General features: G+C 40.7%; 1 protein-coding gene across 2 annotated transcripts in view; it reads right to left on the reverse strand.

Annotated features, from left to right (window-relative positions):
• Window positions 1-239: 239 nt before the first annotated feature.
• LOC139452951 (ionotropic receptor 25a-like) overlaps window positions 240-26,916 on the reverse strand; it is a 50,311-nt gene continuing 23,634 nt past the window's right edge. For both annotated transcript variants that reach the window (XM_071234571.1, XM_071234572.1), the window contains 13 exons: window positions 22,602-22,865; window positions 21,301-21,476; window positions 20,835-20,888; window positions 13,569-13,697; window positions 11,991-12,152; window positions 10,736-10,855; window positions 9,172-9,270; window positions 8,790-8,987; window positions 6,807-7,149; window positions 4,974-5,223; window positions 3,603-3,787; window positions 2,942-3,074; window positions 240-1,994 (listed from right to left, as the gene is read on the reverse strand). In XM_071234571.1, coding sequence (XP_071090672.1) covers window positions 1,544-1,994; window positions 2,942-3,074; window positions 3,603-3,787; window positions 4,974-5,223; window positions 6,807-7,149; window positions 8,790-8,987; window positions 9,172-9,270; window positions 10,736-10,855; window positions 11,991-12,152; window positions 13,569-13,697; window positions 20,835-20,888; window positions 21,301-21,476; window positions 22,602-22,865 — 2,564 coding nt within the window. In that variant the 3' untranslated portion in view covers window positions 240-1,543. The remainder of the gene's footprint in view (window positions 1,995-2,941; window positions 3,075-3,602; window positions 3,788-4,973; window positions 5,224-6,806; window positions 7,150-8,789; window positions 8,988-9,171; window positions 9,271-10,735; window positions 10,856-11,990; window positions 12,153-13,568; window positions 13,698-20,834; window positions 20,889-21,300; window positions 21,477-22,601; window positions 22,866-26,916) is intronic.

Genomic DNA, 26,916 nt, shown 5'->3' on the forward strand with positions numbered 1-26,916 from the left:
ACAAGTTCACCCTTTTCGCCATACTGTCGGCGATGTCAATGCATATATCTATATATTAAAGGCACCATCGCAATAATAAACATGAGCAATTATGACATGTAGGATGGAGGTTTACAGATTTTGAAAACAGATAACATAATTTGAAACAAGGATATAATTTAATACAATATATATTATGAAATACATTTTAGATATTGTGCATTATCTACACATATTGGAAACAATGCAAATATGCCCACATCAGAGAAACTAATTCATTAAAGTCTTAAACAGCGATGCATAGTAAGCATACAGCTTAAAGGTTACATTGTTGTCAAAAGATGTTCGGATGTAGGGTAGATGTAGATGTAGGGAACAATGAAATCCATTCATCCGAATTGTTCGGTGAGAAAATGTCCAGGTAACAAAATTCTGTATTTACCAATCCTGGATGCGAAGTGTTAATTTAGATATTGACGTTCTGAACAGGACCGGGGGTAGGGGATAACAGAGGTAAAAAGAATATGAAAACCCTAAGGCACTGACTTCTCTGAGGTTATTTGTATTGTTTGTGTTTTACAAAAGTCCTGCGCTTTATAATCCTGACAGAGTGGAATCACACCGCACCCATGTGGAAAATCAAACCCGGGGCTTCGTCGTTGCGGCGAACGCTTAACCACTCGGCTACCTAACCACCCTATATAAAAGACATCGGCGAGAGTATAAAAAGGCATATATAATATGTGTCGTATGACAAATAAATGACACATCATTCATACAAAGAAGGTCAAGGATATATATGTGATGTATTTAACAGGATCTACAGTGTAAGAACGTTAAAACAAAACAAACGAGCAAGGCATGTTTGCAAAACGTGACTAAGAAAACGTCATGAAAGACACTTCGGTGATGCTTGCTTTTAACGTTACTGTGATGGTCTGCACAAGCATAAATTACACAATATTAGCATATAATATAAACACTGTAAAAACACGCACATTGTCACACACTGGACGGAACTGTATCAATAAGATGCCTAACGAAGAACAACCACTGGCAGTTATTATTACTGTGCGGCCATATAGGAATTACAAAGTGATCAAAACATAGTTGGGGCTCATGAATATTTTTGTGGATATCTTTTTTGCAATGAAGATTGAGCACACAATTATATAAAACTTTCGTCTATATATTCATGATCCTTAACAGGTTTGATCAGTATAACTACGCAAATGCTGGCGTTCAATGCCCGGCGTTTACGTTGTGCAACAGGGTCAGTTGAAGGTCAAATTTCCTGCAAACGTGATCACGTAGAAACAATGCAAAAAATCAGAAATATAATTCCAGTATAAACAATCGTCACAAACATGTGTTATAACATCAATTGTAAAGTTCTAATGGATACGCTAGACCACACAGATTTATTTACTGTTTACGACTTCATCGTGCGTGATGAGTAGTAGAACAGTTGCTGATGTTACAGATACATGATGGACTTCTGATGGCAAATCTCCCGGGTGCGGCTTTTGGCATTGACATCAACATACAGGTGTCTATGTGTGGCTCAGAGACGTTCCACCATTTCCAGAAACCCTCCGCTGATGTAACCGTCCTCCTTTTCGTTCTTGCCCGTGTCAATAGTTCCGTTAACCCTGTTCTCTTCCTCTTTCTTTTCCTTATCAAACATGCTCTCAAACGAAGTTTCAAAGCCACCGTTTTCTATGCCATTAGGCAGTGATACCGAGGACACAGTATTCTTGGTCAGGTTGGTCTGAGAGTTGATGTTGTACAGCTTCTTCTTCTGTTTCGGCTTGTACTTGTACCAGTAGCACTCCAGGGCCAGTGTGATGAGAGCCAGGCCGGAGCCGATGACGATAACGAGGAACACCCCCCCGATGTTCTTGATGCTGATGCCGTCGCTCTCGTTCTCGATCTTTGGGCACTCTTTTTGATCCTTTCTCCACCATTTGGTCTTCATTTCTTCGAGTTCCCTCTGGTTGATCAGTTGGAGGATGCTATGAAAAAGGAAACGGGGTCTTTCATTGTACAAATAATACACAGTTTTACAAATGTAAGGTTTTGATGAATTTGTCTTTTTCATTATATATGTTTTTTTCTGAGATTTTTATGAGAGGGTATTTCTGTCAGTCACTGCTACAAAACAACAAAGTTTTGTCCTGTGAAAAGAGGAGCCGAACCTTATGAGGACAGATTATTAGTTTTGTTTTGTTGTTGTTAACGCAATATTCCAGTAATATGACGGCGGTCCCTATATAAACGAGTCTGGACCACACAATCCAGTGATTGACATAATCAGCAACGATCCACGCAACTTAGATACAATGACATGCATCAAGCAAGTCAGCGAGCCTGACCGCCCGATCCCGTTAGTCACCTCTTACGACAAGCAAAGTCGCCTTTTACGGCAAGCATGGGTTGCTGAAGACCTATTCTACCCCGATCTGATTTTTAGTTCATTACGATTTTAAATAGTGTATGACAAGAAAATGTACACACTATGTATAGGTTTGTATCAATGGATATATTCCAGCGAAAGAATATCTTGGGTTTTAGGGCGCTTACAGCATTATTCCAGCTTTACCACAGCGAGGTACTCCAAAAGTGGCTTCACTCATTGAACTCTTGTAGGCAATTGAGACATATAGACCAGTGAAATACAATGTTTTGTTTGTTTGATGGTTAACGCACACTCAGCACTTTTTCAGCTATATGACGGCGGTCTTCAAAAACATTGAGTATGGACCAGACAAGCAAGTGACTATCATCATGAACATCGATCCACACAATTGGAATGCTATGACATGCAACGAATCAAGTCACAGAGCCTGACCACCCGATGCATTAGGTCGCCTCTTACGACAAGCATAGGTATCTGGGACTATATTCTTCTCCGGAATCCCCACAGGTCAGTGAAATAAAGAGATTTTATAAGTAATCGTACATATTAGACAGCTGACTTCGGAGAGGTGACCCCTCCTGTACCGCCAGGGCATAGGGCTTCCTGGAGAACTCCTCTCCCACCTCCCACAGGTCGCAGTTCGTCAGAGTAGAGTACTTGTTGACGGTGGCATCCGCTGAAAGCGACACGACAACGCTACATTACCATGATAACTTCGGACAGACAATTCTATTATCAATCTATTTAAAACTGCAGAGGGTGACTTTTTTACGCTGTAGCAAATTTCCTGGGAAAACAATACAGGTAACATTACACATTGTCCCCATTTGGGGAATTAAAAATCGAGTCCTCGGCTTGACAAGGCGATGATATAACCCACCAGAGTATCGCCCACCCGTTAAAGAAGAGTAAACTTCATGTGTGAGGAATCGAACCAGGGTTTACGATGTGACGAGCTGAAGGCTTTTTACCACGAGACTACTTAAAGATTACCCTATGAAAGCGAAAACCACTTAACGGAAACCAATGAAAACTTAAGGCTAATGTATGAAAGGGGTTAACGCGTAAAGACACACCTATAAAAGCAAGTTGAACTTAAAGCCACTGAAACCTAGTAAAGCTTGTGAGTACGAGTCAAAGACAAACCTAAACAAGCAAGTAAGAATTTAGGGCTAACTTTGAAAAGTCAGGCAAAAAGACTAACCAATGAAAGCAAACTCTCCAGTCAGGACTCTTTCGACAGCCTCTTTCTTGTTACTCGGGAACAGGGACGTCTTCATCGTTTCCCACAGCTTGGTGTACTTGTCGCTAACCGGGTAATCCCACACTGCAAGCTTGGCCCGTGACACCACGTCCAGGTTGTCATCTAGGGACATGTCTTTCCATATGCTGACAGACGAAAGAACACCGTTAGTTGCAACTTACATACATTAGCAATACCAGCATCTTCATCCGAATGCATACCGTTAGTTGCAACTTACATACATTAGCAATACCAACATCTTCATCCGAATGTATACCGTTAGTTGCAACTTACATAAATTAGCAATACCAACATCATCATCCGAAAGTACATGTATACCGTTAGTTGCAACTTACATACATTAGCAATACCAGCATCTTCATCCGAATCTACACCGTTAGTTGCATCTTACATACATTAGCAATACCAGCATCTTCATCCAAATGTATACCGTTAGTTGCAACTTACATACATTAGCAATTATACCAACATCTTCATCCGAATGCATACCGTTAGTTGCAACTTACATACATTAGCAATACCAGCATCTTCATCCGAATGTATACCGTTAGTTGCAACTTACATACATTAGCAATACCAACATCATCATCCGAAGGTATACCGTTAGTTGCAACTTACATACATTAGAAATACCAGAATCTTCATCCGAATGTAGACCGTTAGTTACAACTTACATACATTAGCAATACCAGCATCTTCATCCGAATGAATACCGTTAGTTGCAACTTACATATATTAGCAATACAAGCATCTTCATCCGAATGTATACCGTTAGTTGCAACTTACAAACATAAGAAATACCAGCATCTTTATCCGAATGTATATCGTTAGTTGCAACTTACAATCATTAGCAATACCAACATCTTTATTAAAACGTATTCCGTTATCAGTAGAGAGTCCCATAAACTACCAATACTTACATCTTTAGCTGATTGTACACCGGTATTACCACAGAGAAACATACCAGCAATACCTACATCTTCCCGTGAATGTATCCTTGTTTTCTTAGAGGCCTACAGCCGAGCAATACACACATCTTCAGCTGACTGTATCGTTATTACAACAGATGACCTTACACTAGCAATACTTACAAAATCTTCAGCTGCAGCTTGTCAAACTGACATAAATGATCAACACTAAGGTTCATACACCAGCAATACTTACATCTTTAACAGAATACACACAGTCAACGCTTTTAGCCTAAGGTTCATACACTGGCAATGCCTCAGCAGAATTTGATTTTTATACGTTTGTTTATAACCACATACAATTATTATGATCTTTGTAGCCAATTATCGCTTGTCCTCTTACCCGTAGAACTTGTTTTCAATATCCGCCATTCGCTGGAAGTAGATTTGAGCGTTGCTGCCATTCATAGGAGCGTACTTGACCTTGAACTGTTTCGAGAGGTCATCAAGTGACTCTATTGGTGTTTCCAGACGAGACACAGTGAGGAAGGCGGCCAGATTGGCAGTGTATGTAGCTATGATGATGAAACCAAAAAGCCACCAGGTGGCAGCAATCAGTCTCCCTGACAACGCACGTGGAGTCTCTCCTCCCCCTGAAGACCAACAAAGTGTTAAAAACGTATCTTTAGAGATATTATACCAGAGATTGACCTGGGGACTAAGTTGCACAGTATTAGTGTCAGTGTTTGAGACGCTATTTACTATTTTGATTACTTTTAGGAAATTTTTAATATACATGAAACACGTCAAATTTTAATTCTGGAAACCGATTTGGAAGAAAAAATAAAAAAACAAATGTTTCGCAAACTCAAACTTTAAACTTTGTCGCCCATGGGTTGGCTCATGGGCGAGATTATTTTGCTTTGCTCAAAACTCATGTTTTTGTTTTGCAAAGCAATAAACGTGTATCATGACACATATTTTAACTCATGTTACCTTAATTCAGTTATTCTATAGCGTTGTAAAAATAATTCGCCCAGTGGCGAGAATGTGTTCCTTTGCTCAAATGTCTCGTTTTGGAAAATACATAGGGGTGTGTCTACATGTATCATGTCACATGATTCAATTCATTTTAACATAATTTAACTAAGTATATTAATGTTTGTCTCTTCTTTTCAGAATTTGAAATTGACAATCTGACAAGCAAATGATTATTATGCCACACATTTTTATGTTTACAGTGTAAAAGCAAGCTTAAATGTTTGTTAACAACAGCCTGACCTTACCCTGAAAAATGAGAACATCTGACATATCAAGAACCTACCATGAAGAATGAGAACATTTGACAAAACCTGTACTTACCCTGAAGAATGAGAACATCTGACACAACCTGAACGTACCCTGAAGAATGAGAACATCTGACACAACCAGAATCTACCCTGAAGAATGAGAACATCTGACACCACCTGAACCTACCCTGAAGAATGAGAACATCTGACACAACCAGAACCTACCCTGAAGAATGAGAACATCTGACACAACCAGAATCTACCCTGAAGAATGGGAACATCTGACATAACCAGAACTTACCCTGAAGACTGAGAACATCTGACACAACCTGAACCTACCCTGAAGAATGAGAACATCTAACACAACCTGAACCTACCCTGAAGAATGAGAACATCTAACACAACCTGAACCTACCCTGAAGAATGGGAACATCTGACACAACCTGTACTTACCCTGAAGAATGAGAACATCTAACACAACCAGAACCTACCCTGAAGAATGGGAACATCTGACACAACCTGTACTTACCTTGAAGAATGAGAACATCTGACACAACCTGAACCTACCCTGAAGAATGAGAACATCTAACACAACCTGAACCTACCCTGAAGAATGAGAACATCTGACACAACCTGTACTTACCTTGAAGAATGAGAACATCTGACATAACCAGAACCTACCCTGAAGAATGAGAACATCTAACACAACCTGAACCTACCCTGAAGAATGAGAACATCTAACACAACCTGAACCTACCCTGAAGAATGGGAACATCTGACACAACCTGAACCTACCCTGAAGAATGGGAACATCTGACACAACCTGTACTTACCTTGAAGAATGAGAACATCTGACACAACCTGAACCTACCCTGAAGAATGGGAACATCTGACACAACCTGTACTTACCTTGAAGAATGGGAACATCTGACACAACCTGAACCTACCCTGGGGCGTGAGAGACATCATACAGAACCAGATGCCTTCCTTCAAGGAGAACACTCGCGGCTCCGGGCCCTCCCCGTTCCATTCTCTCTTGCTGTTTTGGTAGCTGAAGGGACTAAGTTTGTCAAAGACGCAGATGAGGATGCTGAAGAGGAAGAAAGCCCCGATGATGCAGCCCCACACATCCTCGTCCAGGACGCTGAGGAACTTGACCAGAGAGTAATCAAAGCTGGGCTTCCTCATCAGGATGGTCAAGCCTACCAGGTCATAGTAGGGAACGGTAAAGTCCACGACATTCTCCCGCTCTGCCATCACAGAGATTGGACCCACTGCTATGTCAGCTCTCTGAAAAATAAACAAGAACATGTCTGTACTTGAGGGTATCGTATCATTAACTTTATTCACTGTTAGATATTAATCAACATTGGCATCGTATCTGCAGATGTGAGACGTTTTACATTATAAATGACCTCAGGACCTCAAGTTTCGTTGTGTTGGAATATGATTTTACTGAATGTTCGAACTGGACCCTACTTTACCTTCAAATTTTCTTCCTTCAGATGTAAACATAGAATGGTCGTTCCCTCTATAGATCATCAAGTCATCTTTGCATTTCATGTATTTATATCTTTGTATTTCTTCACATTGCCTCAAGCCAGCAATGTATTCTTTTTCATACTTGTCGACGTAAGGAGACTGCGAGCGGTTATATTCAGCAGTGAACTTGTTCAATAGCGCTTTACACAGTACATCTTAACTGGTATTTTCTTTTAGTTCGTGCTAATAATGTAGATATGCTGCAGACGCTGGTAAATTATAGCCGCTCACAGACACCTGACTCCCGAGTATCCACGTGATCAAAACTCAAGGATGATATCGCTCGCAAATGGATATTTCTTGAAAAGTGCGCACTTTTTGTAATTACTGTAAGTAATTTTCCTATTACCGGAATGATTTGTTTTCACTCTATAAGTTTTACCATACATGCAGTTCTCTTAGTTAATTAATCATCGCAATATATCGAGATCCCACTTCAAGTGGCAAGGACTATAGTGGATGTCCTGTTGCTATCATCGAGACTTTGATGTAACTGTGAGCAATTCTAAAACCAAGGTAGTATTATTCGGACATGTTTGTTACATGTCTTTGAAAGGCATTTAGAAGTGATACACATAAGGAAAATGTATAGATGTCAAGTTCTTTATAATGAATACATGTCTTTGAAAGGCATTTAGAAGTGATATACTTTAAAGAAAATGTATGGATGTTAACTTCTTTATTATGAATAAGTACATACTCCGAAACGTTGTTTTTCTCATATCAAAGAAGTTGACATCCATAAATTCTTTTCCTTATGTTTGTAACATATACAATGCTAAAGTGCAATTGGATTTTAAGCCAATCTGATCCTAACGACAAAGTTACGCGAGACTGCATATTAGTGAATTCAAGACATCGACTTCGAAAAGCTTCCAGATTCCAAAGGGCGAAAATGGCGAAATAGTGATGAAACTTATATGAATTCATCAGTGGGGACATCCTGCTTTATAATTATGTGCTTGCACACGTCACAATTTCCATAAATCACGTAAGTGCCATTGAGCAAGGAGGTGTGAAAACTACATGTGATGGCCATAGTTTGGGATAGTGACACGCATCATGTTAACAAGCGACGTGTCATGTTCAGTGAACGTCACTGAAGTTTACATAACATTTCTTGAATTATTTAACCAGGCCTTTGATGGTGAAAACGTGATTGGAATTATTGAAAGCTTGTAATCAAAATGAAATTTGATAAACATATAATGCTCTAAAGCACATAAACCAATTGGGAAATACAGACGCCATAAGCTGGCACTAACGGTCCATTGCTGAAAGGGCAAGGTAGGATAGGATTGCGTTTAAATCTGAAGCTTTTGATCTTTGCTTTTTATCAAGTGTGTATTTCTAATTAATCCAAACAATGCAACTTGTCCCCACTTCACCTTCTGAATGAGTTCGTTGATGAGTCCACTCCAGCTACCATCAGAAGCCATGGAGCCCACCAGACCGTCAGGGCTGTCGTATATCTCATAGGTAAAGCTCATCCGTTCGGCAATCTTGTCCAGCAGCTCAATACAGTAGCCGGAGTATGTGGGTTTAGTGCCGTTCTCGCCTCCCTCCTTGTACACAAACGGGTGCATCTGGAACATAAATATGCAAGAAATGTCCAAAAAGGTCTCACGTGTACACGAAAAACAACCTCTTTGTCCACCTATTGCAAAGGTTACATTCACAATAATAATCATACTTTCGTAATAATAATAACATGGCAAATACATGTATTATATCAAATACACTCACTCACTCATCGTGATGGTAACTTACGCCTGGTACAGTGACGGCCCTGTAGTGTCTTTTGCTATTGGACTTGGTCAGAGACTGCACACTGAGGGACAGACCAGTTTGCTCCGTCCAGTTGCCGACCTGAAGAGTACAACATGGAGTTTTCATTATAAATAGAGGTGGGGAGCTGATGTTACCCTGTAGCACATTATAAGGGTAACGCCCGAGGTCTTCTATTAACAGCCCCACGAAGGAGGGCAGTTAAAAAGAGCGAGGGCTCCTGCAAATGATAATGCCCTGAAAAATAGCGTTACCGTTATTATAGCTAAAATGGACGGAATTTGTTATCAAATAAAAAGAAACAACAACATCGATTTTGAAACATTTACTGCAGTCAACACGAATGTCACTGACCCTTTTTAACAAAAATGGAAACGTCACAGAACAAACCAGATGACGTCACTATTCAACGTGACGTCACCTATCCCTATCCTATGACATTACCTAACGACAGGCGTGATAATGGCCCGCCGCAAAGCAATATGAGGCCATTATCAAGTCACTGTAGCCCGCTCCTCTCTGATAACATGCCCGCGGTTTAATGATAATTCTATCCATTTTAGCTATAATAGCTGTTATACACACATCAGCTATTAACAGCTGTCAAGGCTAATGGAGACGCGAAAGGACATGTTAATAGTTTGCCTGTATGATTACAGCATACTTCTTTCTCTCCAAACGTAGTATTTAAAAAAAAAAGTATATACCTTATATCTTTCGTTTGTCAGTAGGATTACATAGCACTTCTTTCTATCAAAACAGGATATATTTTCATAAAAGTATATACTTTAATCTTGTGTGTACCTTAATTATTCACCTCTAAATGTGTATACTTTATTTTCGTCATGTCCGGTTACACTGACAATATTCTTCCTAATGTTGGTGTGTGTTGGGCATGTTCTTGCTGTGCTAGACTCACCATGTTCTTGCTGTGCTAGACTCATTGTGTTCTTTCAGTGCTAGACTCACCATGTTCTTGCTGTGCTAGACTCACCGTGTTCTTTCTGTGCTAGACTCACCATGTTCTTGCTGTGCTAGACTCATTGTGTTCTTGCTGTGCTAGACTCACCATGTTCTTGCTGTGCTAGACTCATTGTGTTCTTTCTGTGCTAGACTCACCATGTTCTTTCTGTGCTAGACTCACCGTGTTCTTTCGGTGCTAGACTCACCATGTTCTTGCTGTGCTAGACTCATCATGTTTTTTCTGTGCTAGACTCACCATGTTCTTGCTGTGCTAGACTCATCATGTTCTTGCTGTGCTAGACTCATTGTGTTCTTGCTGTGTTAGTCTCACCATGTTCTTGATGTGATAGACTCACCATGTCCTTGCTGTGCTAGACTCATCATGTTCTTGCTGTGCTATACTCACCGTGTGCTTGCTGTGCTAGGCTCAGCTTGTGCTTGATGTGATAGACTCACCATGTTCTTGGTACTGACCAAGATCTTGCTGCGTTACACCAGAGTACACTGACAATGTTCTTATTGAATAATTCTGACCTTGATCCAACTGTAGTCTACCGACCATATTCTGCTGTATTATACTGACCATGTTCTTGTTTTGGTCGTCCCCTCCTTCAAAGCCGATCTTGTTGATTTTCAGAGAGAAGTTATAGCGGAGAATGCCTTGTTGAAGGGACATTGCCCCAAACACTCCATTCCATGATATCTAGATGAAACAACATTTTACTGTTACATACACGATCAAATGTGTGTAAAATTTGAATCTGTATCGACAAATTAAATCTTCTGTGATTAATTTCTGTGTATATTTTCCTGCAACAGAAAACAGGATACAATACTTGCTCGATTGGTGTAGCGTAGGGCGCACCCTGCAATTAATTTGTACTTTTAGATGAGTGAATGAGTTGGATTAAGCGCTTTGAACAGTATTCCAGTTATATACCCCCGCGTGTCAGCTTAGTTTGGGAGGCAAACCTAGAGGTTGTTACACCTTGGTGAGACGGGTATGGTGCAGATAGACCTAGAGACCACGGAATTCGAACCCAGGAATGTAGGTATCTGGCACGCCTAAGGGACGTAACTTTGCCCGGGGAAGTCCTTAGATGGCTCTGCCACCCGTGTTCGCATATAGTGAACAAAGAATATGTTACTACTATACAATGACTACTATACAATGACTACTATACAATGACTACTATACAATGACTACTATACAATGACTACTATACAATTTCCAAATACCTCAAGCAAAATAGTGACTAATGATATGCATGAAGGCTTTTCCACAGACCGCAAATAGTCTAATTTGTAGTCGCATTTAGTGGCGGTAAATACGTTGCATGCTTGCTTAGCTCAGAATAATGTCTCATGCATGTTTTCTAAAAGTGATGTTATGTTTGCCTAAACGTGCCCTTGTCGCTACATGACATGGAGACATTCAAGCATGTCTGTATGCTGATACCACTACATCATATTTCCCCTGACCAAATGCATCAGTGTGCTCTCAAATGTCATTCTCAGCTCCCTGGGGACTATACATGTACCACTTCGAATTTTAAATTGAGTGATTGATCTCCTAAAAAGCCAATGGCCCTGTCAGGGAATGTATGTACATCTACAAATGAATACCAAATGCGACTTTTACGAACGGCTTGGTTGATTACTAGCGAGTGAGTTTGGTTTTACGGCACTTTCAGCAATATCACGGCGGGGGACACCAGATATGGGCTTCACACATTGTATCCATGTCGGGAATCAAACCCGGGTCTTCGGCGTGACGAGCGAACGCTTTAACCACAAGGCTACTCGACCGCCATAGCTGATTACTAAGATAACAATACCTCTTTAAGAGCTTGGGTGATGTTCTGGCTCTGTTGCAAGTCTGTGACCTTCGGCTCGGAAACATTGTAGCAGTCAGTGTAGTTGATGGGCCTGAGGTCGGAGAACTTGGACAGAGCCTTCTTCGTGATCATACCAATGTCATATACGAGCGCTTCGTCTACCTGAATAAGTGAACGCATTACTTAGTTACCATGGGTGGTTGATGTTTGCTAAAACCAGACTAAGCAATAGCATCCGTTATATGACAGTTCAGTAATACATAGTATGAGCCAGGATCAAGACCGTCGGGCTACGATGACTCACAATCAACCAGGGCCCCGTTCCACAAAGCCATCTTAGCGCTAAGGTGATCGTAAGCCCCTTACTTTATCACTGGCTTAGATCGCTTTGTGGAACGGGACCTAGCCTGTCACCAAGCCTGACCATCTGATCCATTGCTCGGGCGACAAGTACAGGTTGTGTGTGTGTGTTTGGGGGGGGGGGGGGGAGCTGTGCTTACCTGGAATCCCCACGGACTCGCCAATTCCTAATATTTAGAATAAGTCAGTTTGTGCTTTACGTCACATCGGCACTATTTCAGCCATATCGTGACGATTAGAATAAGTGATACTCATGATTTTAACCACATCACATAGAAGTGAATGTATTTTAAATAAACTGGAAGAATCGAATCAAAAGGGTTTCATAAATGGAAATTACAATTTAACTAATCAATCATTGTAATTTAACAAGTAACACATGAATCGTTGCAATATTACAATTTAACTAATCAATATTGTATGATGAGAAGTAATATATGCTGTAGGGTGGGTGATTTAACTGTACAGTCCAGACTTAATTAGCCCCCAGTGACTATTTCCTGTTCCGGCAAATGAAATCTGCCCTACGTGGAAGACGCTTCCAGGATGACGGGGACATAAAGGCTGCCACAGAGGCGTGGTTAGAGGGCCAATCTGCGGATTTCTATAAAAGGGGTATTAAAAGCTTCAAGGACAAATGGAATAAGTGTATTGAGGTGAATGAAGATTATATTGAAAAATATAAGTGCAAAAGATATTCTGCGACTTGGTCTTATATTGACGTTGCAAAACTTATTGAACGCCCCTCGTATATATTACATTGTAACTCGTGTGTTATTGCAACACATGTATTAGATTATAACTCATGAATCATTGCAATACAAGTAGAATATTGAAACTAGTGAATAATCGGAACATATGTATTGAATTGTAACACATAAATTATTACAAGCCATGTATTATAATGCAACTCGTGAGTTATTGCAACACATGTATTACATTGTAACTCACGAATTATTGAAACACATATATTACACTGTAACTCTCTCATAAACTATTGCAACACATGTAGTACATTGTAACTCACGAATTATTGCAACACATGTATTACATTGTAACTCACGAATTATTGCAACACATGTATTACATTGTAACTCACGAATTATTGCAACACATGAATTACATTACATGTAACTCGTGAATTATTGCAACACGTGAGTTATTGCAAAGAAACCATGCAATCATATCCCCACATATAACACATATATGATACCATACCTTCATGGAGGTCCTTTGGAGACCCAAGAACTCCTCATAGTACACGCTATCGGCAGGGTAATCCGAACTGGCAACGATCTCGTTGACCACTATTGCTTTCTGACACTCCCCACACACCAGCGTGTAGTCCTGAAACAGTGAAGGGTAACGCGATTGTGAGTGAGTGAGCATGGTTTCCGCCGTTTTTAGCACTATTCCAGCAATATCAAGGCTGGGGATACGCGATGAAGGTAACTGTGAAAGTGTAGCATGGTGACGGTAACAGTGAACGGTTGGCATGGTGACTTTAACAATGAAAGTGTAACATGGTGAAGGAAACAGTGAAAGTGTTGCATGGTGAAAGTAACAATGAACGGTTGGCATGGTGATGGTAACAATGAAAGTGTAGCATGGTAAAGATAACGGTGAACTGTTGGCATGGTGATGGTAAATGTGAAGGTGTACCATGGTAAAGGTAACGGTGAAGGGTTGACATGGTGACGGTAACTATGAAAGTGTAGCATGGTAAAGGTAACGGTGAACTGTTGGTATGGTGATGGTAAATGTAAAGGTGTACCATGGTAAAGGTAACGATGAAGGGTTGATATGGTGACGGTAGCAGTGAACAGTTGGCATGGTGACGGTAACAGTGAAAGTGTGGCATGGTGAAAGTAACAGTGAAGGGTTGGCATGGTGACGCCAACAATGAAAGTGTTCCACGGTGAAGGTAACAGTGAACAGTTGGCATGGTGACGGTAACAGTGAAAGTGTAGCAAGGTGAAGGTAACAGTGAAGGTTTGGCATGGTGACGGTAACAGTGAACGTGTTCCATGGTGATGGTAACAGTGAACAGTTGGCATGGTGACGCTAACAGTGAACAGTTGGCATGGTGAAGGTAACAGTGAAAGTGTAGCATGGTAAAGATGACAGTGAACATTTGGCATGGTGACGGTAACACTGACAGTGTAGCATGGTGAAGGTAACAGTGACAGTGTAGCATGGTGAAGGTAACAGTGAAGGGTTGACATGGTGAAGGTAACAGTGACAGTGTAGCATGGTGAAGGTAACAGTGAAAGTGTAGCATGGTGAAGGTAACAGTGAAGGGTTGACATGGTGAAGGTAACAGTAACAGTGTAGCATGGTGAAGGTAACAGTGAAAGTGTAGCATGGTGAAGGTAACAGTGACAGTGTAGCATGGTGAAGGTAACAGTGACAGTGTAGCATGGTGAAGGTAACAGTGAAGGGTTGACATGGTGAAGGTAACAGTGAAGGGTTGACATGGTGACGGTAACAGTGACAGTGTAGCATGGTGACGGTAACAGTGAAGGGTTGACATGGTGATGGTAACAGTGACAGTGTAGCATGGTGACGGTAACAGTGACAGTGTAGCATGGTGAAGGTAACAGTGACAGTGTAGCATGGTGAAGGTAACAGTGACAGTGTAGCATGGTGAAGGTAACAGTGACAGTGTAGCATGGTGAAGGTAACAGTGACAGTGTAGCATGGTGAAGGTAACAGTGACAGTGTAGCATGGTGAAGGTAACAGTGACAGTGTAGCATGGTGAAGGTAAAAGTGACAGTGTAGCATGGTGAAGGTAACAGTGACAGTGTAGCATGGTGAAGGTAACAGTGAAAGTGTAGCATGGTGAAGGTAACAGTGACAGTATAGCATGGTGACGGTAGAAGTGACAGTGTAGCATGGTGAAGGTAAAAGTGACAGTGTAGCATGGTGAAGGTAACAGTGACAGTGTAGCATGGTGAAGGTAACAGTGAAAGTGTAGCATGGTGAAGGTAACAGTGACAGTATAGCATGGTGACGGTAGAAGTGAAGGGTTGACATGGTGAAGGTAACAGTGACAGTGTAGCATGGTGATGGTAACAGTGACAGTGTAGCATGGTGAAGGTAACAGTGACAGTGTAGCATGGTGAAGGTAACAGTGACAGTGTAGCATGGTGAAGGTAAAAGTGACAGTGTAGCATGGTGAAGGTAACAGTGAAGGGTTGACATGGTGACGGTAACAGTGACAGTGTAGCATGGTGAAGGTAACAGTGACAGTGTAGCATGGTTAGGGTAACAGTGACAGTGTAGCATGGTGAAGGTAACATTGAAGGGTTGACATGGTGAGGGTAACAGTGACAGTGTAGCATGGTGAAGGTAAAAGTGACAGTATAGCATGTTGAAGGTAACAGTGACAGTGTAGCATGGTGAAGGTAACAGTGACAGCGTAGCATAGTGAAGGTAACAGTGAAGGGTTGACATGGTGATGGTAACAGTGACAGTGTAGCATGGTGACGGTAGCAGTGACGGGTTGACATGGTGACGGTAACTGTGACAGTGTAGCATGGTGACGGTAGCAGTGAAGGGTTGACATGGTGATGGTAACAGTGAAAGTGTAGCATGGTGACGGTAGCAGTGAAGGGTTGACATGGTGATGGTAACAGTGACAGTGTAGCATGGTGAATGTAAAAGTGACAGTGTAGCATGGTGAAGGTAACAGTGACAGTGTAGCATGGTGATGGTAACAGTGACAGTGTAGCATGGTGATGGTAACAGTGACAGTGTAGCATGGTGAAGGTAAAAGTGACAGTGTAGCATGGTGAAGGTAGCAGTGAAGGGTTGACATGGTGATGGTAACAGTGACAGTGTAGCATGGTGAAGGTAGCAGTGAAGGGTTGACATGGTGACGGTAACAGTGACAGTGTAGCATGGTGACGGTAGCAGTGAAGGGTTGACATGGTGATGGTAACAGTGACAGTGTAGCATGGTGAAGGTAACAGTGACAGTGTAGCATGGTGAAGGTAACAGTGAAGGGTTGACATGGTGATGGTAACAGTGAAAGTGTAGCATGGTGACGGTAGCAGTGAAGGGTTGACATGGTGATGGTAACAGTGACAGTGTAGCATGGTGAATGTAAAAGTGACAGTGTAGCATGGTGAAGGTAACAGTGACAGTGTAGCATGGTGATGGTAACAGTGACAGTGTAGCATGGTGATGGTAACAGTGACAGTGTAGCATGGTGAATGTAAAAGTGACAGTGTAGCATGGTGAAGGTAGCAGTGAAGGGTTGACATGGTGATGGTAACAGTGACAGTGTAGCATGGTGAAGGTAGCAGTGAAGGGTTGACATGGTGACGGTAACAGTGACAGTGTAGCATGGTGACGGTAACAGTGAAGGGTTGACATGGTGAGGGTAACAGTGACAGTGTAGCATGGTGAAGGTAACAGTGAAGGATTGACATGGTGATGGTAACAGTGACAGTGTAGCATGGTGACGGTAGCAGTGAAGGGTTGACATGGTGATGGCAACAGTGACAGTGTAGCATGGTGACGGTAACACTGACAGTGTAGCATGGTGAAGGTAGCAGTGAAGGGTTGACATGGTGATGGCAACAGTGACAGTGTAGCATGGTGACGGTAACACTGACAGTGTAGCATGGTGAAGGTAACAGTGACAGTGTAGCATGGTGAAGGTAACAGTGACAGTTTAGCATGGTGAAGGTAACAGTGAAGGGTTGACATGGTGAAGGTAACAGTGACAGTGTAGCATGGTGATGGTAACAGTGACAGTGTAGCATGGTGAAGGTAACAGTGACAGTGTAGCATGGTGAAGGTAACATGAACGGGTGGCATGGTGACGGGGACAGTGAATAGTTGTCAGATATAACGGTGAAAGTATGAAGTGTAATCCTTCAATTCTAGGGAAAGTAATATGCGCATAAATATATAACTTTCCCTAGAATTAAAGGATTACATTGTATACTTTCACTGTCACATAGTTTGCAATATGGTAAAGTTGTGATCTCCAAGATTACAACAGCTTTAGTTTATGTCCAGGTAGTTTTTTTCAGCAGGTTTTGCAATTACTAATCAATTTCCTAACTTCGTTACATGAATAGAACAAATGTGCGAAAATTCACATTTCTTTAGCAAATACATTTCATCTTCAGTTTTTCCAATCTTACACGGGCATGTGGTTAATGCGTTCATTCGTCACGCCGAAGGCCAGGGTTTAATTCCCCACTCCTTACAATGTATTGAACCAATTTCCCTCGCAATGTATCCCTCGCTGATATTGATGGAATACTGCTAAAAACACGCTCACTCACTCACTCACTCGCACGAGAGTGCGTGGAAACATATTTCCTCGTCTTCCCAGTGAATTATAAAGTGATCAATATTTTTTTGTAACATGCATTATAAAACGTTTATTCACAAGCAACAGATTGATTTATATTTGTCCTGGAGTTTTGTCGGGGGGATTTCACAAAAGCTCTTTGTCAATATGCCTTCTGTGTGGATCTGAGGCAGGGTAGAGATGATGGATGATGCAGGCTTCTGGTGCCAGCAAATATGTATGAGCCCAGCCATGGCATTGCCTTCCTCGCCATATGAGAGAACTATTAATCATATATAACTCGACATACATTAGGCGAGATGCATTTTTTAAGTGTGCTTTCCAATTGGAAAGAATGTTTGTAAAAACGATTCCTTTAAGGAAGACTTAAAACAATTTGTGGTATCCGTGGAGGTACATAATGGCCGATAACTGCTTGTTCATGCATGCAGGCAGATATGGCCATCTTCGACATGTGGTATACACGAAGGAGGATATCGTGGCTTTCAACTACATGTGGAATGGATGAAGGCAGAAGGTGGCCTCTCTACTACATGTGGTATGGATGAAGGCAGATGGTGGCCTCTCTATTACATGTTGTATGGATGAAGGTAGATGCTGGCCTCTCTACTACATGTTGTATGGATGAAGGTAGATGGTGTGACCTCTCTGCTACATGTGGTAAGGATGAAGGCGGATTGTGGCCTCTCTACTGCATGTGGTATGGATGAAGGCAGATGGTGGCCTCTCTACTACATTTGGTATGGGTGAAGGAAGTTGGTGGCCTCTCTACTACATGTGGTTGGGATGAAAGCGGATTGTGGCCTCTCTACTGCATGTGGTATGGATGAAGGCGGATTGTGGCCTCTCTACTGCATGTGGTATGGATGAAGGCGGATCGTGGACACTCTACTGCATGTGGTATGGATGAAGGCGGATGGTGGCCTCTCTACTACATGTGTTATGGATGGTGGAAGATGGTGGCCTTCTACTGCATGTGGTATGGATGAAGGCGGATCGTGGCCTCTCTACTACATGTGTTAAGGATGGCGGAAGATGTGGCCTCTCTACTACATGCTGTATGGATGAAGGAAGATGGTGGCCTCTCTACTACATGCTGTATGGATGAAGGAAGATGGTTGCCTCTCTACTACATGTGGTATGGGTGAAGGAAGAACGTGACCTTCTACTACATGTGGTATGGCTGAATGAAGAAGATGGCCTCTCTACTACATGTGGTATGGGTGAAGGAAGATGGTGGCCTTCTACTACATGTGGTTGGGATGAAGACAGAACGTGGCTTTCTACTCCATGTGGTATGGATGAAGGCGGATGGTGGCCTCTCTACTCCATGTGTTATGGGTGAAGGAAGAAGGTGGCCTCTCTACTCCATGTGGTATGGGTGAAGGAGGAAGGTGGCCTCTCTACTACATGTGTTATGGGTGAAGGAAGAAGGTGGCCTCTCTACTACATGTGTTATGGGTGAAGGAAGAAGGTGGCCTTCTACTACATGTGTTATGGGTGAAGGAAGAAGGTGGCCTCTCTACTACATGTGGTATGGGTGAAGGCAGAAGGTGGCCTCTCTACTACATGCTGTATGGATGAAGGCAGATGGTGGCCTCTCCACTACATGTGTTAAGGATGCAGTCAGATGGCGGCCTTCTATTGCATGTGGCATGAATGATCGAAGGAATAAGCAATTCTGCATCTGTTTGAATATCACAGATTACAAATGCGCCAATGTATAACATCAGGATTGCTTTGTTATTTATATTGATTTACGGTTTGACACACAATAGAATTGCAACCACACCAGTCGATACTGCTGCCACACCTTTGAAGTGTAGACAATGGCAACTATCCGTGGCTGTGTGGCCAGCGGAAGGTGTCAATATTGTCCTCATATACTCTTAAACTGAAATTTAATTTCCACTGTAGTCGCAAGTGTCTTTGAAAAGAACCAGTAAACTTTAAATTTGCTTTTCATTACACTTTATAAATAATGATTTGCACAAACTTAAATTTGCGGTGTATCGTGCTGTTTTTGTTGTTTGCTGTGTTGCTATATGTTGTGCTGTGCTGTGCTGTGCTGTTTGGCGTGCTGAGGTTTTCAGTCCTGTGTTAAGCTGGGTTATTTTGTGCTGTGTGTTCTCTTTGTGTTGTGAAGTATTGCATTGTGTTGTGTCGTACTATGTTGTGTGTTGTGCTGTGTGTCATGTTTTGAAATGTATTGTATGGTTTTGTGTTGTGTAACATGTTATGTTTTGTGCTGTCCAGTGTGTGATATGTTATCATGCTGTGCTGAGGTCTATTGTATTGTGCTGTGCTGTGCTGCATGTTATGTTTTATGCTGTCCAGTGTGTGATATGTTGGTGTTATGCTGTGCTGAGCTGGTTGTTATGTGTTGATCTGTATTGTATTGTTCTGTGTTGTGCTATATGTCATGTTCTGTGTTGTGTTGTGCAGTATTGTATTGTGCTGCGTTGTGTTTTGTGTTATTTTGTGTTCTGCAGTGTAGTTTTCGGCTTAGTGTGATAAGTATCATGTTTTCTGTTGTACTGTGTCGTATTCTATTGTGCTATGTTGTGTTATATGCTATTTTGTGCTCTGTGCAGTATTCTGTTGTGCTTTGATGTGATAAAGGCACATTTTATGTTGAGTTGTGCAGTATTATATTTTGTGATGTATTACTGGTTCTGTTTAATGTGATGTGTTATTTGTTTTGTTGTGGTGTGCTTTGTGTTGTGCTATGTGTTATTTAGTGATTTATTGATTGTTCTGTGTAATGCGATGTATTGTGTTTCTTTGTGCGATGTGGTATGTTTTTTTGTTGCTGTGTACTTTGTGTTGTGCTCTGTGTTATTTAGTGATTTATTGATTGTCCTGTGAAATGGGATGTATTGTGTTTCTTTGTGCGATGTGTTATGTTTTGTATTGTGCTGTGCTTTGTGCACTGGATATCAGTTTACTAATTCACAACAATATCAGAACAAAGGCTTGACAAAATAGAAAAATATTAAAGGTGTAATTCCAGCCACCAAGACAGGTCTTCATACATAAATAACGGTAGACACAGAAAACCTTCAATAACAATAATGTACTCGCGTGTGCTAAATATACAGACGATTTGGTATGTGTGGCTGGTGGCCCTTTTTCTGACGTGACAACTCACCTTTGTCAGCACAAACCAGTTGACGTCAAAGTTGCTGTTAGCCAGCTTGTCTGCCTGGAATGAAAAAGAGGCATAGTCAAATTGAATTCCGTTACATCAAAATAACGATTTGCACATATTTTAGAATTATTATAACTCATTATCACATTTATGTTATCAATAATTCATAGAACCACGGGGCTGTTTACCTCTTTGTTATAAGCATACGAAGTTGTAATTAGGAATCTACCGAATATTAACACAACTGTTAGAAACACTGCAACAATATAACGATGGCGGACACCAATAATGGCCTTCCCACGTTGAACCAATAAGGGCATCGAACCTGGGTCTTTGGCTATTTGAAGCCGTGATATAAATTGAATACTTTTCAAAGCGGAGTTAAACCAAACCCTACTCACATATTTTAGCTCTTTGAACAAATGCTTAATCAACATAGATACCCTTCACCACTATGAGCACTTACAGTGCCGAGGAACTTTTCAGCATTGTCAACGTTGGATATGATGAAGATGTTCTTGATTTCGATGTCCTGCAACATCTTTAGCTGCCTCTGTGTCTCCTCCTGGTCGGCCGTCTGGCGGACATACAGATGTTGGGCCGGCACATTTGTCAGCACTCGCCGGGGTGTGTTCTGGATGTCTGGCGGGAGACAAGCAATCTGTTTATTTTTCTTTACATTTGTAGGGGCGGTCGGGTAGCCTAGTGGTTAAAGCGTTCGCTCGTCACGCCGAAGACCCGGGTTCGATTCCCGACATGGGTACAATGTGTGAAGCCCATTTCTGGTGTTCCCCGCCGTGATATTGCTGGGATATTGCTAAAAGCGGCGTAAAACCATACTCACTCACTCACTCACTCTTTACATTTGTGTTGGCTTAATAAAATCATACAGTCGACTCTGGTTTTAGCAGAGATTTCTTATGAATATGGAAAGACTTTTGTCGCCTCTCTTTTAATCTTACACTGACAGAAGAATAGTTTAGCGTAATCCTCTTAGAAAATATACAACACAACAATATATCAGGCCAGCTGATCTGATTTGATTGATTCTTGTTAATGTTATGTATATGTATTCAAAGCAAAGGTTGTGAGGAATTCAGAAGAAAATTTGTCCCTATACTCTTTTAAACAAAGGTTACAGGATATGTATAGTCAAAACTGGCATGATAGTATATCTTCTTCTCGTTTCCTTAGCCATTATCAAGTCTGCTATAGAACCAGAGAAGTATATAAGTATGTTAGATGATAAATCACTTAGAGCATTATGTAAATTCAGAGTGTCATTACACAATTTCAGTGTAAAATTTAGACGTAGATGTGAAAAAAGGGACGTTGAATTGGGTATCTGTAAAAACTGTCAATTTGGAGAAATTGAGGATGAATTTCATGTTTTATTAGTATGTGAAAAGGATAAACATCTTGGAGAAAAGTATATTCCTATGTTTAACAATAGGCCAAAAAACCAAGATGTTAATGATCAGTTTTATAAAATCCAACAACTCTGCTGTTATATATTCATTAGCCATATTACTGAAACATATATTCTCTGTCAGATAGTTTTATATATCATGTATATCACGTGCCTAAACAAATGAAACTGAAAATGTCAACTGTTCGATGTGGCCTTAAATACCGAATAAAATATCTATCTATCTATGTCATTGTCTTCGTAAGGTAATATTCTTGTTTCAAGATCATAAAATACTCTATAAAATACACTTGATGAACAGGGCGCTAACATAAACCGACCTACTGCTGTTAACTTACCAAAAGACTCATCATAGACAATGGCAACATTGTTCAGATTCTCCTTGCGAACGATTGCTGCGACGACACGCAACAACTCGACTGAAGTAGGTTCCACCTCGAAGTGGATGGTGCTGTCGCCGCTGGAGTAGCGGTAGTAGGAGCTGTCGACAATGGATGTGTAGGCGATGCCGAGTGTGCTTGCAAAGGACCTCATCAACGGTGCAACACTTGGGGATGTGATGTCAATGATGCCAATCACACCGTCGGCGACTCTGTCACAAACTGATAATACCATGAACATTTCAGAATTTCTCTTACAATTTTTTTAGTTTCTTTTATAGTTTAAATTTAATGCTTTTGTTATGCTTGTGTTTCAATCTCACTATTGGGTATTTGTGTGTGAGTGTAGAGAGAGTTGGACGAGGGTTCTCTACTCCCTTCGCCCCCTGTCACATGCAATAAAGGTCAAGTGAGACGGAAGGCTATCATATCGCGCCACTGTCACATTCTACCATATCACACCCCTGCAATACTTTTAGTTATGGTGTCTTTAGTTGCCGTATACGGTGTCATGTTAGGTTATAGGGAAAATATTGGGCGAGGCCCAATATTTTTCTGCTAACCTAATATGACACCGTATACGAATTTATTATGCCGATTATTTATTATTCTACACTATTTAGTATCTTTGTCACACATGTCATGTCAGAATGAAAACTTGACACTTACAACCGGTATAAACTACAGTACCAGTACATATGTTTCCGATACAACGCCTTAATGTAAACATAAATGTTTACAATGGAATATATAATGCACTAAATACGGGCTCATTGGGGGGTCAGTAGTTCTGCTGTCTGATTGGTCAATCTCACTTTGAGGCACAGATTTTATTTATTCTGACGCTGATTTACAAATAGCAACGTCATAGAACATTATATAAGGATGACGTCACAAACAAGAAACGTGACGCTAATGACGTCAGATAGCAATAGAATAGCAATAGCAGCCCGACGTTAGGGATAAGCGGACTGCTATCAAGTTACTGTTGACCGCAGACTCCTGTTAACATGCGGGCAGTTTTATTATAATTCTATCCATTTTAGATATAATATTTCTTTAACCGTTCACATTTAGTGAGTTATATATTCCATTGTTAACGTTTGTGTTTACATTAGAGCGTTGTATCAGAACCATATGTACTGGTCCTGTAGTTTATACCGGTTGTAAGTGTTAAGTTTTCATTTTGACATGACATGTGCGACAAAGATACTAAATGGTGTAAACCTTTCAGCATAATAAATTCGCCCAATGTTTTCCCTTTAACCTAACATGACACCGTATACGCCAACTAAAGACACCATAACTAATAATATTCCCCTCTGTCACATGAAGCAATATTCTGTCATATTCCCCTCTGTCACATGAAGCAATATTCTGTCATATTCCCCTCTGTCACATGAAGTAATATTCTGTCATATTCCCCTCTGTCACATGAAGCAATATTCTGTCATATTCCCCTCTGTCACATGAAGCAATATTCTGTCATATTCCCCTCTGTCACATGAAGCAATATTCTGTCATATTCCCCTCTGTCACATGAAGCAATATTCTGTCATATTCCCCTCTGTCACATGAAGCAATATTCTGTCATATTCCCCTCTGTCACATGAAGCAATATTCTGTCAAATTCCCCTCTGTCACATGAAGCAATATTCTGTCATATTCCCCTCTGTCACATGAAGCAATATTCTGCCATATTCCCCTCTGTCACATGAAGCAATATTCTGCCATATTCCCCTCTGTCACATAAAAGCAATATTTCCCCTCTGGCCCCCCTGCCACTTGAATTAGTATCACCCAATGTCGCCCCTCAGTCACATGAAGCAATATTCTGTCATATCACTCTCCTTTTGTTTCGCATGAAGCAATATTCTGTCATATCACCCTTCTTTCGCATGAAGCAATATTCTATCATATTCCTCTCTGTCACATGAAGTAATATTATCCCCTATTGTCCCTCTGCCACTTGAATTAGTCTGACACAATATCACCCCTCAGTCACATGAAGCAATGTTCTAACATATATCCCTTTTGTCACATGAAGCAATATCCTATTATATCACATCTCTGTTCATGAAGCAATATTATACCCTGTCGCCCCTGTGCCACTTCAATTAGTATTACACCATCTCACCCCTTTTTCAAATTAAACAATATTGTATCATATCACCCCTATGAAGCAATATTCAGTCATATTCCCTTCTGTCATATGAAGCAATACACAACCATAACACCTCTCTGTTATATAAAACAATATTCCAAGATATCACTCCCTCTCACTTATCAATATTATAACACTATCTCACCCCTCTGTCATATGAAGCAATATTCTAACACATGAATTGAAAATTGACAGTTAGAATGGAGATGCAATACACTGGATAAGTTGACATTTACATTAAATAATGGCTATATCTGTAAAGCCTTTTGTGGTCAGCTATTAATCCCGGAGAATAGTCATACGTTCCCCGGAAGAGCAGCTGGAACAACATCAATTTATATGTATTCGCTCCATTAGAGTCACAAATGGTGGATCCAACGCACGAGAGATGTTTCATTGATATGAAATACAAAAAATACCTTCAACAGCCATCGATCGTAAAACTAAACACAATATATTATTAATTACTAGTCGTATCATCTTGCAGTGCGAGGCTCCCCAAAGATATACATCAATCAACACGCCAATATAACGAGCAATCGGATCTAGGATGATGAAAGCTTAAATATTCGTCTACGAGTATGAACAATGTAGTTATCAGATGACCCCTCTATGCTTTCAGGGAAATGTCTTGTGATAGCGGTTTGTGCAGAATAGAAATATTTTCGCATCAGCGCGTTGAAGTCGAATACATGTATATCATTAGAATTAAGGCCGCGTTATCCTCTGTAACGTTCTTGCATACATATTATTAAAGTGAGGTAAGGTGGACCAGAGGCTTATGTCAGTCAGGATCGGCTGGTCGTGGGTTCGAATCCCAGATTCTATTATCCTGTGTATGTAAAACTGAATTTTGAGCGATAGTTAACACGCACGCCTTGCGCAACAAAACGAACCATTCTCCCATTAAGAAACTTAAATTATATGGTAAGGATTTCAAAAGAACATTTTATTTTAAAATCTATATTTACAGATCAAGAGACAGTGGTGACTGGAATCGATCATCTTTTCTAGGAAATGCTGGAGTACCAGAATATAAATGGTTGGTCTACAATCAGGTCGCTACCATCCAGTAGGCCCGAGGTAATACATTGACATTACATGACATTTCATCAAGCGAGCAGATGTTGCTATTTCTCGCTATGTTGCCAAAGTCCCGAAGAATCGAGTTTGACAGGAAACCGTATTATTGTGTGTTTCTACCTCAAACTTCTTTGAACTTCCCCAGACCAGGACGGTGGCCTTGTGGCCACGGGGTCCGATAGTCATGCCCACGACGTTTCTACCCGTAAAAATCTCACTTACCTCGTCATGGGATATACTACACCCGATATACTACATGGTACAAACTACATCCGATATACTGCAATGTATATACTACATGGGACATACTACACTGGCTATACTATATCCGATATACTACACTGTATATACTACATGGTACATACTACATCCGATATACTGCAATGTATGTACTACATTGTATATGTTACATTGTGTATACGACATGAGACATACTACATTGGTTATACTACATCCAATATATTACATTGTATATACTACATGGGACAAACTACATTAGATATACTACATTTGATATACTAATCTCTATATACTACATTTGATATGCTACAATCCATATACTTCGCTGTATATACTACATGGGGCATACTACATTGTATATACTACAATGTGTATACCACATGGGATATACTATATTGTATTTACTACATGGGACATACTACATTGGATATACTTTATTGTATTTACCACATGGGACATACTACATTATATATAATATATGGGACATACTACATTGGATATACTACATTGCAACTGGATATACCACATGGGACATAGTATATCGGATATACTACATGGGACATACTTCATCGGATATACTACATTGTGTATACCACCTGGGATATACTACATTGTATATATTACATGGGCATGGGACATACTACATTAGATAAACTACATCCGATATACTACAATATATATACTACATGGGGCATACTACATTGTATATACTACATGGGACATACTACATCCGGTATACCTCACTGTATATACTCTAGGGACATACTACATGGGATATACAACATC

The sequence above is a fragment of the Haliotis cracherodii genome, unplaced genomic scaffold (assembly GCF_022045235.1).
Source record: "Haliotis cracherodii isolate W230 unplaced genomic scaffold, xgHalCrac1.p SCAF_9, whole genome shotgun sequence".
Taxonomy (NCBI): Eukaryota; Metazoa; Mollusca; class Gastropoda; order Lepetellida; family Haliotidae; genus Haliotis; species Haliotis cracherodii.